The 15856-nt window shown below is 39.0% G+C and overlaps 1 protein-coding gene across 1 annotated transcript in view; it reads right to left on the bottom strand.

Moving 5' to 3' along the window:
* Ack-like (activated Cdc42 kinase-like) overlaps positions 1-15856 on the bottom strand; it is a 182412-nt gene that overhangs the window by 57288 nt on the left and 109268 nt on the right. The window contains exons 14-15 of the mRNA XM_068228267.1: positions 6562-6774; positions 4407-4513 (exon numbers count right to left, since the gene is read on the bottom strand). Of these exons, the coding sequence (XP_068084368.1) occupies positions 4407-4513; positions 6562-6774 (320 nt within the window). The remainder of the gene's footprint in view (positions 1-4406; positions 4514-6561; positions 6775-15856) is intronic.

Genomic DNA, 15856 nt, shown 5'->3' with positions numbered 1-15856 from the left:
TGACACGGGGGAGGAGGTGAAGACTGATAAATATATTTGTTTTTCTGAAACCACTTGACATACAAGATTGAAATTTCATATGGTGGTTACTCCTCAATGATAGTCCCGTGATGTAGGGTAGCGTGCCTCTTACCTGGAGGCCCTGGGTTCGATTCCCGGCCAGGTCACGGATTTTTACCTGTATCTGAGGGCTGGTTGAAGCTCCACTCGGCCTACGTGATTACAATTTTGAGAAGCTGTCCTACAGTGAAATAGTGCTTCCAGTCTAGAAACTCAAGAATAATGGCTGGGAGGATTTGCTGTGCCCACCACGTGACACCTCATAACCTGCAGGTCTTCGGGCTAAGCAGGGGTCGCTTGGTAGATCAAGGTCCTACGAGGCTGTTGCGCCATGGGGTTTGGTTTGGTTTGTTTGGTCTTGCTTACTCCTAAATGTCTTAAGATTTTAAATAAGACGTGGTCTTCATACACCCTTAGATGGTTTTTGGCTAAGGGTGGAGTCTGATGACAGAAATATTAATTTCCCTGAAACCGTTTGACATATAAGGTTACAATTTCACATCATGGTCGCTCCTCTATGTTTTAGATTTTAGATAAGAAGAGCTCTTAAAACAATACACTCTTAAGGGGTTTGGACTGAGGGCTCAAGACTTATAACAAAATTATTCAACCCTCCAAACCATTTGATGAACAGTAATTCAAATGTATATAAGGATTGTGATCATGCAGAAGGTGTTGAAGTTCTAAAACTAAGCCTTAACAGTTAAGATATTGGACTGAATTTCCAACTCCTTTCCATCATTGCCAACAAAATCTATTTGTAAAACTCAGGGGTTTAACTGAAATAATCTTAAACTTAGTACATGACTGCAGGAAACATTGTAGACTGTATACCATTAATGGTACCTACGTATTCTTGTCCACATAGAATGTCTAATTTTGAAAGGTTTAAACCTCCCAAATTACTAATCAAATTTCCACAAGCTTAATACATACAGTATAATTAGAGTTCGTGGTTTATAGCATTTAAAAATCAGTGATTTAGCGTTCTGATTTTCAAATTTAGCGTTTTGTAGCATCTAAACTTCTCAAATTTAGCATTTTGTAGCAAATTGGTTAAAAATAGGCAATTTTTGCTAAATTGCACGCACAACAGTTGGGAGTAAAATCATGCTGTTTAATCACACATTGCTCGTCATGCAGTTTTGAATTCACTATGGAAAATAAGACAAACATCAACATAAAACTGCAAGAAGTATTAACGAACACACAGGAATATGCTTATTTTCAAATTTACAAACACAATTTCAAAGTGAAAAATACTATTCTGAATGTATTTATTTATCACAGTACAACACACCTACAAGGAAGAGGAATTTCAATGATGATTTAAGTACAATATGCCAATTATTTAAAAGGTGTCCTCCTTCATTTGAGACCGCCTATCAGTTACAATTATGTTGTACTTGCTAAAAAAAAACTCTACATCGACACTGTTCGTAGAGGCCCAAATGCACAGAAGTGCTGCCAAGGCAAAGGAAAGCCTGCAAAACATTTTTTCTTCTTCAAGGTTTTGGTTGCAGAGTCGGCACATCAATATAGACCATCTGTATCCTTACATAAATATGTCCCGATTTGTGACTTTCGGCATGCTGTTTGATCGTCACTTCTCTTCGACCCATGACTAACAGACAATAAAATAAATCGCTACTGTACATTTAAACGGAACTACTACTCAACACCAATGTCAAGAATAACCGACTAAGATCAAGGGTCAACACACAAAGAGAATGAACGTGGTGCTTGAAAGTGTATTTGCTGTTTGATTGACTGGTCTTTGCAGTGCTCTTTAGCCAGTGAAAGGAATTCCACACATTGAATGATTTAACCCTTTGGCCTGCCATTACTTGTGAAAGGAAATATTCCCTTACATACTATTTATTTTTTCGTCACTTTAACATAAATTTGATTAATCACATAGGCTACATAAGAATACACAAAGCAAAGTGAGCTTTTAGCTTGTCTATAGTAACAGGAAACCAATGTTTTTGTTCGTAAGTATTACTGGTTTCAAGGGAAGCAGATAAATTAGCAAGAAATGTAGAGGCATAGGTATTGGTTTCCTTAGTAACGTGATCCCAGAACTGTGGGTTTAGATATTCATTCCCTAAGTCCATTTCTTTCGGATTATTACCCAACCCCCTCCTCACTATAGAGTGAATTTCAAAAACCGGTTTAGATGTTACATTATTGTCAACAAGATCATAATTCCAAGTATCATTTTACTAGACTTCTCAACGGGTGAGTTGGCCGTGCGGTTAGGAGCGCGCAGTTATGAGCTCATCCAGGAGATAGTGGGTTCGAACCCCACTGTCGACAGCCCTGAAGATGATTTTCCGTGGTTTCCCATTTTCACACTAGGCAAGTGCTGTGACTGTACCGTAATTAAGGCCACGGCCGCTTCCTTCCCATTCCTAGGCCTTTCCTGTCCCATCGTCGCCGTAAGACCTATCTGTATCGGTGCGACGTGCAACAAAAAAAAGGTAGACTTCTGACTGACTCGCTCTTGTTGCATTCTGGTTTTGTCACGTAGTTCCAATTGGCAGTATCATCTCGGAATCACTTTCATCACTGTCATTTGAAGATGAAGAATTTTCACTCTCCAGAGAATCTTTTCCACTTTCAACATCACTATTTTCAAGCCAGTTACGAATAAACTCATCCATGCCGCGCATGGATGCCGCCATGATTTACAATGAGCGGCAAAATGAGGTGCTTTTTATTTTCCGTATTTCAGCTCAGAGTTACTTTTTACACAGAGAAAATAGCTTCAGGTATCATCTGACATCAATCGGTTAGGCTGCGAAACAAAGAGAATAAATCTCTCCGACCAGCTAACTGCGATAATGAACTTATAGATGTTCCGTGCACCAAGACGGAAGTGTCCGTCAAAGCATGTTACCGCTTTACGATCGCAGTGGGCGCCGTAATAATTATTTCTCCTGAAATAAATAACAACATTTATATCTTATTTTTAAGAAAAAATGCATACTTTTATAAAAATATATGTTTATATCGTATAAAACTGAGAGTTTCGCATCTATTTCGCATAAATTGTATAATTTCGCATTTTGAACCAATTTCGCATTTTATCGCGAATTCGAAATTGCTAAAAACCACCCGTACGGGTCATATAAGATGAAGGCACATACACTGACAAAGTTTCGGCATATTTCGCATTTATCGCAAATGCTAAAAATCACAAACTCTAAGTATAATAAATATTAAAAGTGGTTTCAATTTTTATCAGAGTAATTGGTGCTACCCTCGATACACTTTAATTTTATGTCTTAATTTTAAATAAGAAGTGGTCTTAAAACAATTCACCCCCAAAGGATTTTGACTGGGGAGAGGCCTGATGACAAAAATATTTATTTTTCTGAAACTGTTTGACTTACAAAGTTAAAATTTCAAACTATATCCTAGGTGTTAACCCATTCACCGTTGGCCATTTAAATCTCCTGTTGGTGCTAGCACATTACCCAATAGGCACTGTGATTTCACTCTGCACATTTAATTGGGAAACAATTCACTACTTTGGCCATTTTTATTATATTTTTATGACCTTAAAACTATAGTGATTGTTAATCTTTCCTCTATGTACTTAGAAAGTTGCAGATTTATTAATGTTAAAGAGGAGGCCGTACTTTCCAGTGTCAATTTAGTTAATGTAACTGTAACGCAATCCTGTTATAGTAATTTTGAACTAGTGAGTTTGATAGACTGAAAAGCTTTTAAGTTACATTAAATTTATTACATAAATATTTGGGGTATTATAGATTTTTATCCGAGTTTTTGCTTTTCTTTCTTTTTTTAAGATTAGTTGCAAGAAAACGCCAATAGTGCTAAAATCATTTCCTCATTCTCAATTAGAAGTGCTGGCTAGCATCTTGATACGAATTATGAAAACAGGCAGATGCTGTCTCATCCATCTGCTTATCTTGTAATAAAGAAACAGACCTATAAATAGCACAAGAGATTACAAAAATAAAGAAAAAGATCTAAGCCCATGAGATTATATGCATGATATGCCTTGAATAATTAGATTGGATCACTGCCACTCGTAACTATGCCTTCAACAAGTCGAGGCGAGACGAGCAGTTCGTGATGATTAGCAAGTGTTAGTGACATGGAAATTATGATGGACTTTGTTCAAGATGTACTAGAAGTTAGCTCAAGTGACGAATCCCGAATCCTTACTCAAGTTTGTACGAAAAACTGGTACTTTTGCTAGTTATTCTCATAAACACTGATCATAAAACTAGGAGATATATTATGGTAAAAATTATCAAATAATATTCCATGCGACAATTTCCTGAGAAGTATTTTAAAAGGGTGCAATTTACCTCAAATCGGGGACTCTCCACAGCATTTTCTTCATCACTGATTTCATGATACTCATGATCCAATGAGAACTTCGTACTCTGTTTGGTTGGCTCAGACCATGATGACTCTAAGGAAAAAAATAATATATGTCAAACATTCTGTTATAGGATGATAAGATTGAAGACAGCATGTGGAAACTACTAAGGATATTTTCTGGGACAAGACTGAACTTTAAGATGAGAATTTTACAATAAAGTAACATTTCATGACAGAAAAACAAATGCCTAGGTTTAATTCTTGGCCCATCCCATTATACTGCATATATAAAAATGAGTATAAAGTTGAATACAACACAATAACTCATAAATCATCATCATCATCATCATCATCATCATCATCATCATCATCATCATTATTTACTGTACTTGGCAGGCTGTTAAGAATGATGACAGAAAGCAAAATGTACATTACATTTACCCATTCAAAATTACCATTACAACAGATCAATTTATAAAAAGAAAACAAAAAGTGTGTAAAAAAACAAACAGAAACAATTTCATAAGTATTTACTATAGATGCTAGTCCATTTATTTCCTATCTCTTGCATCTTCAAAAGTGGCTGTTGGTTCTACCTTCTCCAAAACAGCTCTCATACAATCCTTCTACCCTGTTTTAGGTGTCTCCCAGCTGATTGAGAGCTGAACATCTCTGCTTGGAAGAGTATCCTCTGCTCTCACAACATGACCGAACCATAGTAGTTTTCTTCTATCCATCAAGTTTCCGATGTCAGACTTTCCAAATCATCTGTATAAATGTTCTATTCCTTTCTCCCATCTTTCCATGCTTGCTTTGAAAATAGGACTAAAGATCTTCATCAAAACTTTTCTTTCAAAAGCACAATTTTTTTTTTTCACTGTCAGTGGGATAGCTCATGTTTCACAGCCATATAACAAACCTGGTCTTACTAAGTCATCTACAGACGAATAGATCTTACTTTGTTAGCATAGCAAATGGGATGTAAACCAAAATAGTTTGAACTAAAAATCACTCATGTTGCACTTAGTATTATTTGCCTTACTTCTTCCTCTACCTTGATTTTGCCTGACAGTACGAATTCCAGATAATAAAGATCTCTACATACACAAGATGTGGTCCCCTATATCAAAGGTAACAGGTCTGTTCTGCTGGCACGATACAATCATAGTCTTCTAGTCACTAGCTACCCACCCCTCTTCCCTTAATTCTTGTAAAACCAAATAACTTGGCTGTGCAGTTAGGATTGCACAGCTGTAAGCTTGCATTCGGGAGATAGAGGGTTTAAATCCCACCACTGCCAGGTTCGAAGATGGTTTTCCGTGCTTTTCCATTTTTACACCAGGCAAATGTTGAGGCTGTACCTTAAATAAGGCCACATCTGCTACCTTCCCAATCCTAGCCCTTTCTCATCCTTTCATCTCCATAAAACCTACAATGTGTTAATGTGATGCTAAACAAGTAACAATAAAAAACAAAAAGAACTTGTAAAAACAGGCAACTATCCATCACCGTCTGAGCTATAATAATCATTACATCATTTGCAAATGCCAGAATCATCTCATCTCCAACCATCTCCATCCTCCTAGATCAACTAGTTTCATGCCTTACCTATTCAACGACTATATTAAGACTGGTGATAAGAGACTGCCTAGACGCAATCCATTCCGAACAGGGAAGAAGGCTGATAGGTGGTCTGCAAAACATACTTGGCAACTTGAGTCATGTAGCACACCTCAACCCATCTAATATAAAGATGCTCAGCTCATCTTCCACAGAACTGACTGATTAATGCTGTCATGTGCCTGTCTAAAATCAATAAATAGCAGATGCAGTTCTTTATCAAATTCACATAATTTCTCCATTGTTGGAGTCTGAATAACTCCAATCTACAAGGACGTCCAATTCCCTTCTACATCATCTAATATCTACAATGGCAAAAGTATACCTGTTATACTATCTTGGTACGACTTCCTTACAGGTTCGTTTACAAGTTTGTCCTTGTCATGTCAAACTATTTCTTCACTTTTCTTACTCCACTTAGGAGCTTCCGAAATACCCAAAGATTATTTGAATTCATGTCAACACGTCCACGATGTCCTCCATCTACTAGTAAATGCTCAATCTGGTCCCTTATCTCACCGTGATATCCATTTAATTTTGGTATTTCATTATGTGGAAGATAGGTGCAGCTCAGGATCATACTATTAGCAGCAAAATCTATCAGTCGTACATTTTCATGTAAACTATCTGGACCCAAGGTGGGGCGATCCTCTTCTTCTTGCCCAATCTGCACATTGAAATTGCACAGAACTACGGAGATGAAGTATTTTGCTAATCTATTGAAGACATTTTCTACAATAAGTATAAAAGTCATTCTTCACCTTGTCATCTGAGTCTTCTGAGGGAGCATGGCAATTCGATGCGCATCTGATATGGTGACTCTTTAAAGAGTTTACATACGAAGGCAATCATTAATTGGTATCTATTTACTAACAGCTGACAGGACCTAACTGTGAACACCAAATCCTACTCCTGAAGTCCTCTCTAGACGTATCTAGTTGCTGAAGAGCATGAATTTATTTCCGATCTTCACGACTCCTTTTGGTATTCTTGTTTCATGGGCTTCTGCCACAGTACATGGTTAAAGACATAAAAGTATAACATAATTTATTGTTTTATGACTCTCTTGTGAACTGAACGTGTTTGGACTATACTTTTATAAGTGTTTTTAGCTGTTTCATTCCTCCCATCACGATTGATCCAATTATCCATGTCTCACAAATTCTGACAAATTATCCATTCTTTGATAAAAAATGTACACAATTTTAATTCATGTTAATTCCAAAATTCCTGTACTGTCTTTTAGATATTTATTAATGGTGTATTGAGGTGAGCAACAAGCTACAGTATGTCCACAATACACTGCAAGGAATTCAGATGAGAAGTGCTCATGCATTCTCCTATAGCCCTGACATGTCCGAGTGTGATTTTCACATCTTCAGGGAACTGAAATGTGCCCTCAGGTAGAAAAATAGTTCAATGCAATCCCTCACATTGTAGAATCCAGTGTTCTTGACTGAGATGAATAAAATGGTCGATAAAGAGTTCCAAGCAATACCTCACATTGAGTCCAGACCTGGGGCAAGAAGTGAGCAATCTACACGGAAGGATGCTAGAAGCCACATCAAGGACTACTGGTGGCAACAGCGGTACCAGCATTGCAAAAGTCAAACCCCTGTGCTTCAACAGGAGCACATCATGGACGATGTTCTAGGCTCATTTCAAGACTGTAGCAACCATAATGGGTAGATGCTAGAGGAGAGGGTCGTACAACTCATCACTGAACTGCATGGGCGAGCGACATGAGGCCAGGCATCATGCACGAAGAGATAATGGGGGCGCTCAAGGAACATAACGCTGGCCACCAGCTGGCAGCCGCCTAGCGAATTCAAATGAAGAAGAGCTGGCCCACAAGGCATTAGGTGGCTTATCACTAGAACATATTCAGCAGGAGGCTGCCTACACCTTCATCAACAGGTTCACGATGCTGAGCTTTGCCAGTACCTGATGCTTGGTGGAAAACATTGCCTCAAGAAGGCCCTCACCATTGTCTTTAAGAAAGAAGCGGCAACGACGACAGCATCTTCAATGTGACCAGTGATGGTATGAACAGTCAGGGCCGATGAGAACACAGAAGCCCGCTTGTCATCAGCAGAATCAATAGATTTGACTATTTCTGGTATTCAAATTGGTCCGTATTGACTAAGCTCATTAAAAATACCACAGGTAATTGTTGGGTCAGCCCTGGCAACATTTATTATAAAATTTGTTAGTTTACACAATTTAGTCATGTTTCAAGAGCTGGGCCACTCTCTTCATCAGTAAACTTGACATCATAAAACAAAATTCCTCATATTCTCGGATCTACTGACCTAACTTACACTAAAAACACAAATAGTTAAAATCGTAAAAAAAGAAAAGTAAAAATTATTTTAACACACACACACAATAAAACATTTTCTTAATAACGCTTATCTAAATAGTATTAATAGCTATTATGATTGTTCTGGAAGCACTTTAAAAGTTTGTATTAAAAACTATCGATCTCTTGGATTAATTCAAAATAAAACATTTCACACCTTGGTCTTGCTTGCTGTTGAAAATCCATCTAAAACCTTATCCTCCACTAAGTTATGGGCTTGCTACCTCATAAAACCTATTTAGAACAAATTGCCCCTTGAACTGTCGGCAGCCCTGAAAATTGTTTTCCGTGGTTTCCCATTTTCGCACCAGGCAAATGCTGGAGCTGTACCTTAATTAAGGCCACGGCCGCTTCCTTCCCAGCCCTAGCCCTTTCCTGACCCATCGTCGCCATAAGACCTATCTGTGTCGGTGCGACGTAAAGCCAATAGAAAAAAAAACAAAAAACTGTAGTTTAGTTGAACAAACTCGTTCTGTGATGGTGCTTGTCCAAACAGAGCGGATCAAGCAATCACGCCGTGCCCTTGAAATTAGTGCCTGGTAGATGTTGTTCTTATTGTAATGTACCGGAGCAGTGAAAACCTTCTCGCTCTCCAGCCAGGCACAGATGGCCTTGTCAATGCCCACTGAATATAAATTCTCTCCAGCTACTTAAAGGACGAGGGAAAACATGGGATTTTCAAAAAATACAGGAACACTAAATCAACTCTCAAAATCGGGGGATAAGTCTCTGTGACGAGGAGAGAGGGAGGAAGGAAGGACCAAAAATAGTGAGTCTCCCGCTTAAATCTGGGGAGCTGGCATGTTTGATTCACCAAGTGACCTGAGGTCTACACCATCCCCAATCAGGAAGCACCAACAGGGATTGTGCCCTGGAGACGAGTCACTCTGGTGTCCCAATGGGACTGCACAGCGACCAGGATAAGAATTTTCAAGTCAACTTGATGAAGGAAGTTCTGTACAGCTCTTTGCCAGCAGTCAGACAGCATGGTAGAGTGGTTTATAAAGAAGACCATCTGAGGACGGTAGTTTCAGCATACCACAGGAACTGGGATGAGAGAGTGCCCTTCATCTTGATGGTCTACCATCAGGCATGACATCCACCAAAATGATCTTCAGAAGAAAAATACATATGCCACATAACTTAAATGTTTGGGAAATCCCTGGAACAACAACAACCAGGACACCTAAAGGTAGCTAGTGACAAGATGAAGGTCCCATATGATCTGCAGGCAAACTCTGTAGGAGTCCAGGAAGGAACCCAAATGAGGCTACATCAACTTGTATGGATGAAAGGGAAGTTGCCAAAGCTCCAGTCATTGTGAGAAGGTTCCAACACCATTATCACTAGGAATAATGAAGTAGTCTACAAGATCCAGTGAACTGGAAAATGTATAATGTCCAATTATGGACCAACTATATTGGTATTATAAATTTACTCATTCGGAACAAATATTTCAGGTTCCCTATGGTAGCAGGTAGAGACCCTCCTTGGAGGCAGCTCTACCCAGGGAGTGGCGCCCCTGCCTATATGAGTCCCAGAGCACACTGATCCGGTGTGTAGTATTTGGTAAGGGTCCCAGCTCAGGGTTACGAGTGAAGACCTCAACGACATCAACGGTGGAGAAGGTGACCTTCGGTACGGCGGAGATGTTGGAAGAGGCAGCCCTGTACTTGGGGATTAATACGAGTACAACACACAAAGGGCACGACGGTTCCACACGTTAGTGGCGGTACCCCGACAGCGTCTGTTCCCCATGTTAGGGGCGGCTGAATCACAACTCACCAACACGTCTGGCAAGCATGGTGTTTTATTGCTGAACACCTTCCATAAACTCCTATGACTTCGAATTTTCAAACGAAACTACCCCAGGTGAGTAGAGTGAGAGACTCAGAATCTCACACTGACAATATGTCAGTCTGCCTCAAGGATTCTGGGGGAGGCAAAAAATTTGGAAAAAAACGACAAAAAAAGTAAGAAAGCCACATACAACATAAGAACTATGAGACTAGCTGAAGACCTGGAAAGACTAGAACAAGAACTGCGTGACATAAAATGGGATTTTCTGGGTATTTGTGAGACTCGCCTTCAAGGAGAAAAAGCTGAGACCCTTCCATCAGGTCATGTCATCTTACGTAATAACGGGGATGCTTCTACACATGGGGTTACTATTCTTGTCAATAAAAATATCAAAGAATTCATACACAAGATGATTTGTGTCTCTCTCAGAGTGATATATATCATCCTCAAATTGAATAGTAAATTCTCCATACAAGTCATACACGTCTATGCTCCAACCAGTACTTCTGACAAAGAGGAAGTGGAACAGCTGTATGAAGATATCACCAAAGCGAAAAATTCAGAAAAGACAACTCTGTATCATCATTGGAGACTTCAATGCAAAAGTGGGTCAAAAGGAAATCGGAGACCCAGAGAACATTGGTACATATGGACTAGGCGATCGAAACGAAAGAGGAGAAAGATTGCTAGAATATCTCACACCCGAAAATCTCCATTGCATGAATACTTTCTTTAAAAAGCCCATCCAACAAAAACGGACATGGAAGAGCCCTGATGGACAAACCAAGAATGAGATAGATTTTATCCTGACCAACAAGAAGAAATATTGTACAGATGTTAGTGTTCTCAACAGATTTGATACAGGAAGTGACCATAGGCTAGTTCGAGGAACCTTCACATTTGATCTCGAACTTGAACGGTCCAAAATGACAAGGGGGTACACTTTTCCACGAGTGGAGGACTTAGAAAAACATCAATCATCACTTCAACAAGCTCTTACCAAAAAACTTAACCCAACAGAAGATTTGAAATACTTGGACATGAATGAACTTAATGAGAAAATTACAGTCAGTATTCAAAATGCAGCAAGGGAGATCCCATTGAAGAAAACTAATAAGAGGAGCCGACTTTCACTTAATACCATACAGCTCATTAAGGACAGGAAGACAATGGACAGGGATACAGCAGAATAAAAAAATCTTAACAAGACCATTTGCAAGGAAATAAGAAAAGATCTAATTAATAATAATATTAATTATAATTAATTAATATAATTTAATAATAACATGATCATGCAGACAATTGAAGAAAATAAAAACATGAAGATTTTAAAGAACAACATGTCTACAGGAAGACCAAAAATTACAAAACTTAAGAACCAAAATGGAGAAATAGTCACAGATAGGCAAAACATTACTGAAGTTGTTAGAGATTTCAACTACAAGCTGTATACATTAATCTTTAATAAACCACCCAGTGATGAACAACTAGCCCAGAATTATACACATGAAGTAACACCGGAAATAACCACTGCTGGGACTGAAAATGCACTTAAAAACTAAGGAATAAAAGATCGCCTGGGGAGGATAAAATAACAAATGAAATGCTGAAATTAGGTGGAAGAGATCTGCTAGAAGCTGTGAGAATACTCATCAACAAGTGTATTAACTCTGGCAGAATACCAGAAAATTGGAAAAATGCTGAAGTGATACTTCTCTTCAAGAAAGGTGATAAGGAAAATTTAGAGAACTATCGTCCTGCGAGTTTGTTATCACACCTTTACAAGCTCCTGACTAAAATTGTAACCAACCGCCTCACAAGAGAACTGGATTTTTATCAACCTGCCGAGCAAGCAGGATTTCGTAAAGGATTCTCAACTGTTGAACACATCCAGACTATTCGTCGTCTTCTTGAGAAAACCACTGAGTACAACATCAAGATTCATCTGGCCTTCGTTGATTATAAAAAAGCTTTTGACTCAGTGGAGATTTGGGCAATCATGAAGGCACTTCAAAATGCCATGATAAACTCAAGATATACAAAGCTCCTGGAAAACATTTATGATCAAGCAACAATGGTAGTCAGAGTGGACGAAGACCTCATCATCAATAAAATCCCAGTTGGCAAAGGAGTTTGACAAGGTGACACAATCTCTCCAAAGCTGTTTACCCTTCCCTTGGAAGATGTATTCAAAACCCTTCATTGGGATAGTAAAGGAATAAAAATCAACGGGTTATATTTGAACCACCTGCTTTTTGCCGATGACAGTGGGCTCATAAGTGAAAATCTAGATGAGCTAGAAAGCAAAATCCAAGATTTTTTTTTTGCTAGGGGCTTTACGTCGCACCGACACAGATAGGTCTTATGGCGACGATGGGATAGGAAAGGCCTAGGAGCTGGAAGGAAGCGGCCGTGGCCTTAATTAAGGTACAGCCCCAGCATTTGCCTGGTGTGAAAATGGGAAACCACGGAAAACCATCTTCAGGGCTGCCGATAGTGGGATTCGAACCTACTATCTCCCGGATGCAAGCTCACAGCCGTGCGCCTCTACGCACACGGCCAACTCGCCCGGTAATCCAAGATTTAAAAACTGCCTCTGCTAAGATTGGTTTGGAAATGAATATTAATAAAACAAAAATACTAAGCCCAGACAGTCAACCACTTAAAATGGGAAACTAATACAGTAAAACCTCGTTAATTCAAAGTCGTTGGGACTCAAAAATCAGACTTCGAATTTCGTGATTTCGAATTAACCGCCAATTTGCAATTCAGAAGTACCAACCCTCCCTGCGTTACAAAATATTCTAAGGCCCGTTACTGCATGCAGTTAACCTTGATTCACAGTTTATACCTTTCCAAATGCCATAAAAAAAAGAACTATTTCCAAAATGTATCCAAGAAGGTGCATTTACAGTATTCAAATAATGCACTTGGATATCTCACTGACAAACATAACCTCACGCAACGAAAGACAGAAAGAAAGAAAGAAAGAAAGAAAGAAAGAAAGAAAGAAAAAAAAGCACGATTCAAAGACGAGAAATCTATGCTGGCTCCCATGTGCAAGTACTTTATTCATTGAAATACTATACTGTAAGCATTTTAGATGCCTTGTATTTACACAGAAAGTGCCGGATGTCCTTAAAATCGAACTTTCCTATGACTATCCTTTGTACGATTTCCCGCCATGGCACTTCTCTTGCATTTCAGAAATGTAAACACTTGCCGCGTCACAAAGTATTCTAAGACTCATTAATACATGCAATCACCTCGATTCACGGTTTAAACCTTTCAAATGCCATGGGAAAAACTATTTCCAACATGTATCCAACAAGGTGCATTTACAATGTTCAAATAATGCATTTGGGTAAACCACTTATAAACATAACCTCACGCAACGAAAGAAAAATATCACACAATTCAAAGACGAGGATAAATTATGCTGGTTCCCCTGTGCAAATGCATTTTTTTTTTATTTCTGTACTGTTTGTATTTTTAGATGCTTTGTTCTGGCATGGAAAGTGCCTGATGCCCATAATATTGTGGCTTATCGATCTTTCCTATGACGAGGGGATAAAGTCTCTCGCTTCCATGTGCATTGCAACGCACTACAGACTACTACAATGATCCCCATCCCTCACACTTGTACGATTCCCTGGCTAGCAATTTCTCCTTTAAAATCATACGATCGTTTGGGCTCGCATTAAAATAAAGCAATGCAGTTTCATCGGCAATGACAATATTGTTTGGTGTCTACGAATTTATTATATGAGCCACTTTTTTTTTTCCGTCAACTGTCGGCGTCGCCAGTGTTCGCGGATTCTGTTTTCCCGCACACTGCCCGTTGCGTGATATTACAGCATTCCTAAAAAGTTTGAATACAAAAGAATTCCAATTTCATTCAACTTAGTAATCATGAAGTGCACTGTAGATCCACCGAAGTGAGTGTAAATGCGGAAAGCTACGGTACCTCTGCACGTTCCGAAACATGCGTTATATTATGACGCGGATAAATTTCGAGTGAAATTACTCTGTAACATACTACTGTTTTAAAATGTAAAGGCAGTTTCGAATTAAAAGTCTAAATTTCGGTAATGGGGCCGACATTGTACTTTGAATTACGAATTACCCGTATTTCGAATTAAACAATTTAAATAACATGCAAAACTGTATCTCATGTTTCCGGGAACGAGACCTTCTTCGAATTAGGCGGGATTTTGAATTAACCGATTTCGAATTATCGAGGTTCTACTGTATATAGAAGCTGTCGATGAGTACATCTATCTTGGACACAAGATAAAACTTGAAAAAGACAACCAACGTGCAGAAATTCCTCACAGAATAGGTATGAGTTGGACAGCATTCCGAAAACTAAGATTCATTCTCACCAACAAGGATGTTCCAATTAACCTGAAGACGTGCGTGCTGCCAGTTGCTACTTACGGTCTGGAAACGATGACTCTGGCGAAGGAAAGTGCTAGCAAGCTTCAGCGAACACAACGAGCCATGGAGCGACAAATGCTAGGGATCAGCCTTAGGGATAAGATCCGTTCAGAGGTCATCAGGAGAAGAACTAATTTAACAGACATCCTAGAGAGAGTAGCGAGACTAAAATGGCAATGGGTAGGGCACGTAGCTCGACAAGACTACAACAGGTGGACCTCTAGGATTGTTCACTGGAGACCATGGGAACATAAGAGAGGCATTCCAAGACTCCAGAAGAGATGGCTCGACGACATAAAGCTGTTGGCTGGAACACGCTGGTTCCAAATGGCTCAAGACCGAAGAGGCCTGTATCCAGCAGTGGATTGAAATAGGCTAGAAAAGAAGAAGAAGAAGAAGAAGAAGAAGAAGAAGAAGAAGAAGAATAAGAAGAAGAAGAAGAAGAAGATGGGAATCAACATCTTCATCATCTGATGGCCAGGCAGGCATCAATTTTTGAAAATGAGACAAAGTCTCTCATAGTGCATTGCCACTGCCGGTGGTTCCAAGTAGCCTACGTAGTGTCCTCCTTGGTATGCACTAGCCAGGCGTCTTGGTAGGTGTGCTATTTACCAACCGATGAGCCCAACTTAGCACACTGGGGCAAAACGCTGGCAACGAGGAATGAGTTAGCTGGAAAATTTATAATGTTCAATAACGGACCAACTATATTGGTATTATAAATTTACTCATTCGGAACAAATATTTCAGGTTCCCTATGGGAATCAACATCTTCATCAAATGCTGTTCATGCCGTCATGTTCACGTCATTCGTTTCATCTCATTAATTCCTCCGATCAGCTTAACATTAGGAAGGGCATGCAGTCGTAAAAACTCGCTACAAAAATTTGTCTCACTTCATACTCGACCCCATAGAGAAAAAGAAAAATGGTATTTGTTATGTTTGTTATATTTTATTATGAAAGTTTATGTTTGTTAAATAGTATGTTGACAGTGCAAGTGAAATTTGCTCAGTGTAGCTGTATCTTGTGCTTCGTGAATAAATAAATAAATAAATAAATATGATCATATTATGCATTATTGATACAAAAGAACTTAATGGCCAGTCATTTGTCTCGTCAGTTGAGCATAGGCCTACCACAACGTAAATCTGAATAAACCTAATCACTGTTTTCATATGAATTATCGTCTTATGCCACCAGCTTCCCTGCT

The sequence above is a fragment of the Anabrus simplex genome, chromosome 6, assembly GCF_040414725.1.
Source record: "Anabrus simplex isolate iqAnaSimp1 chromosome 6, ASM4041472v1, whole genome shotgun sequence".
Taxonomy (NCBI): Eukaryota; Metazoa; Arthropoda; class Insecta; order Orthoptera; family Tettigoniidae; genus Anabrus; species Anabrus simplex.
This window is presented reverse-complemented; position numbering and strand designations above follow the sequence as displayed.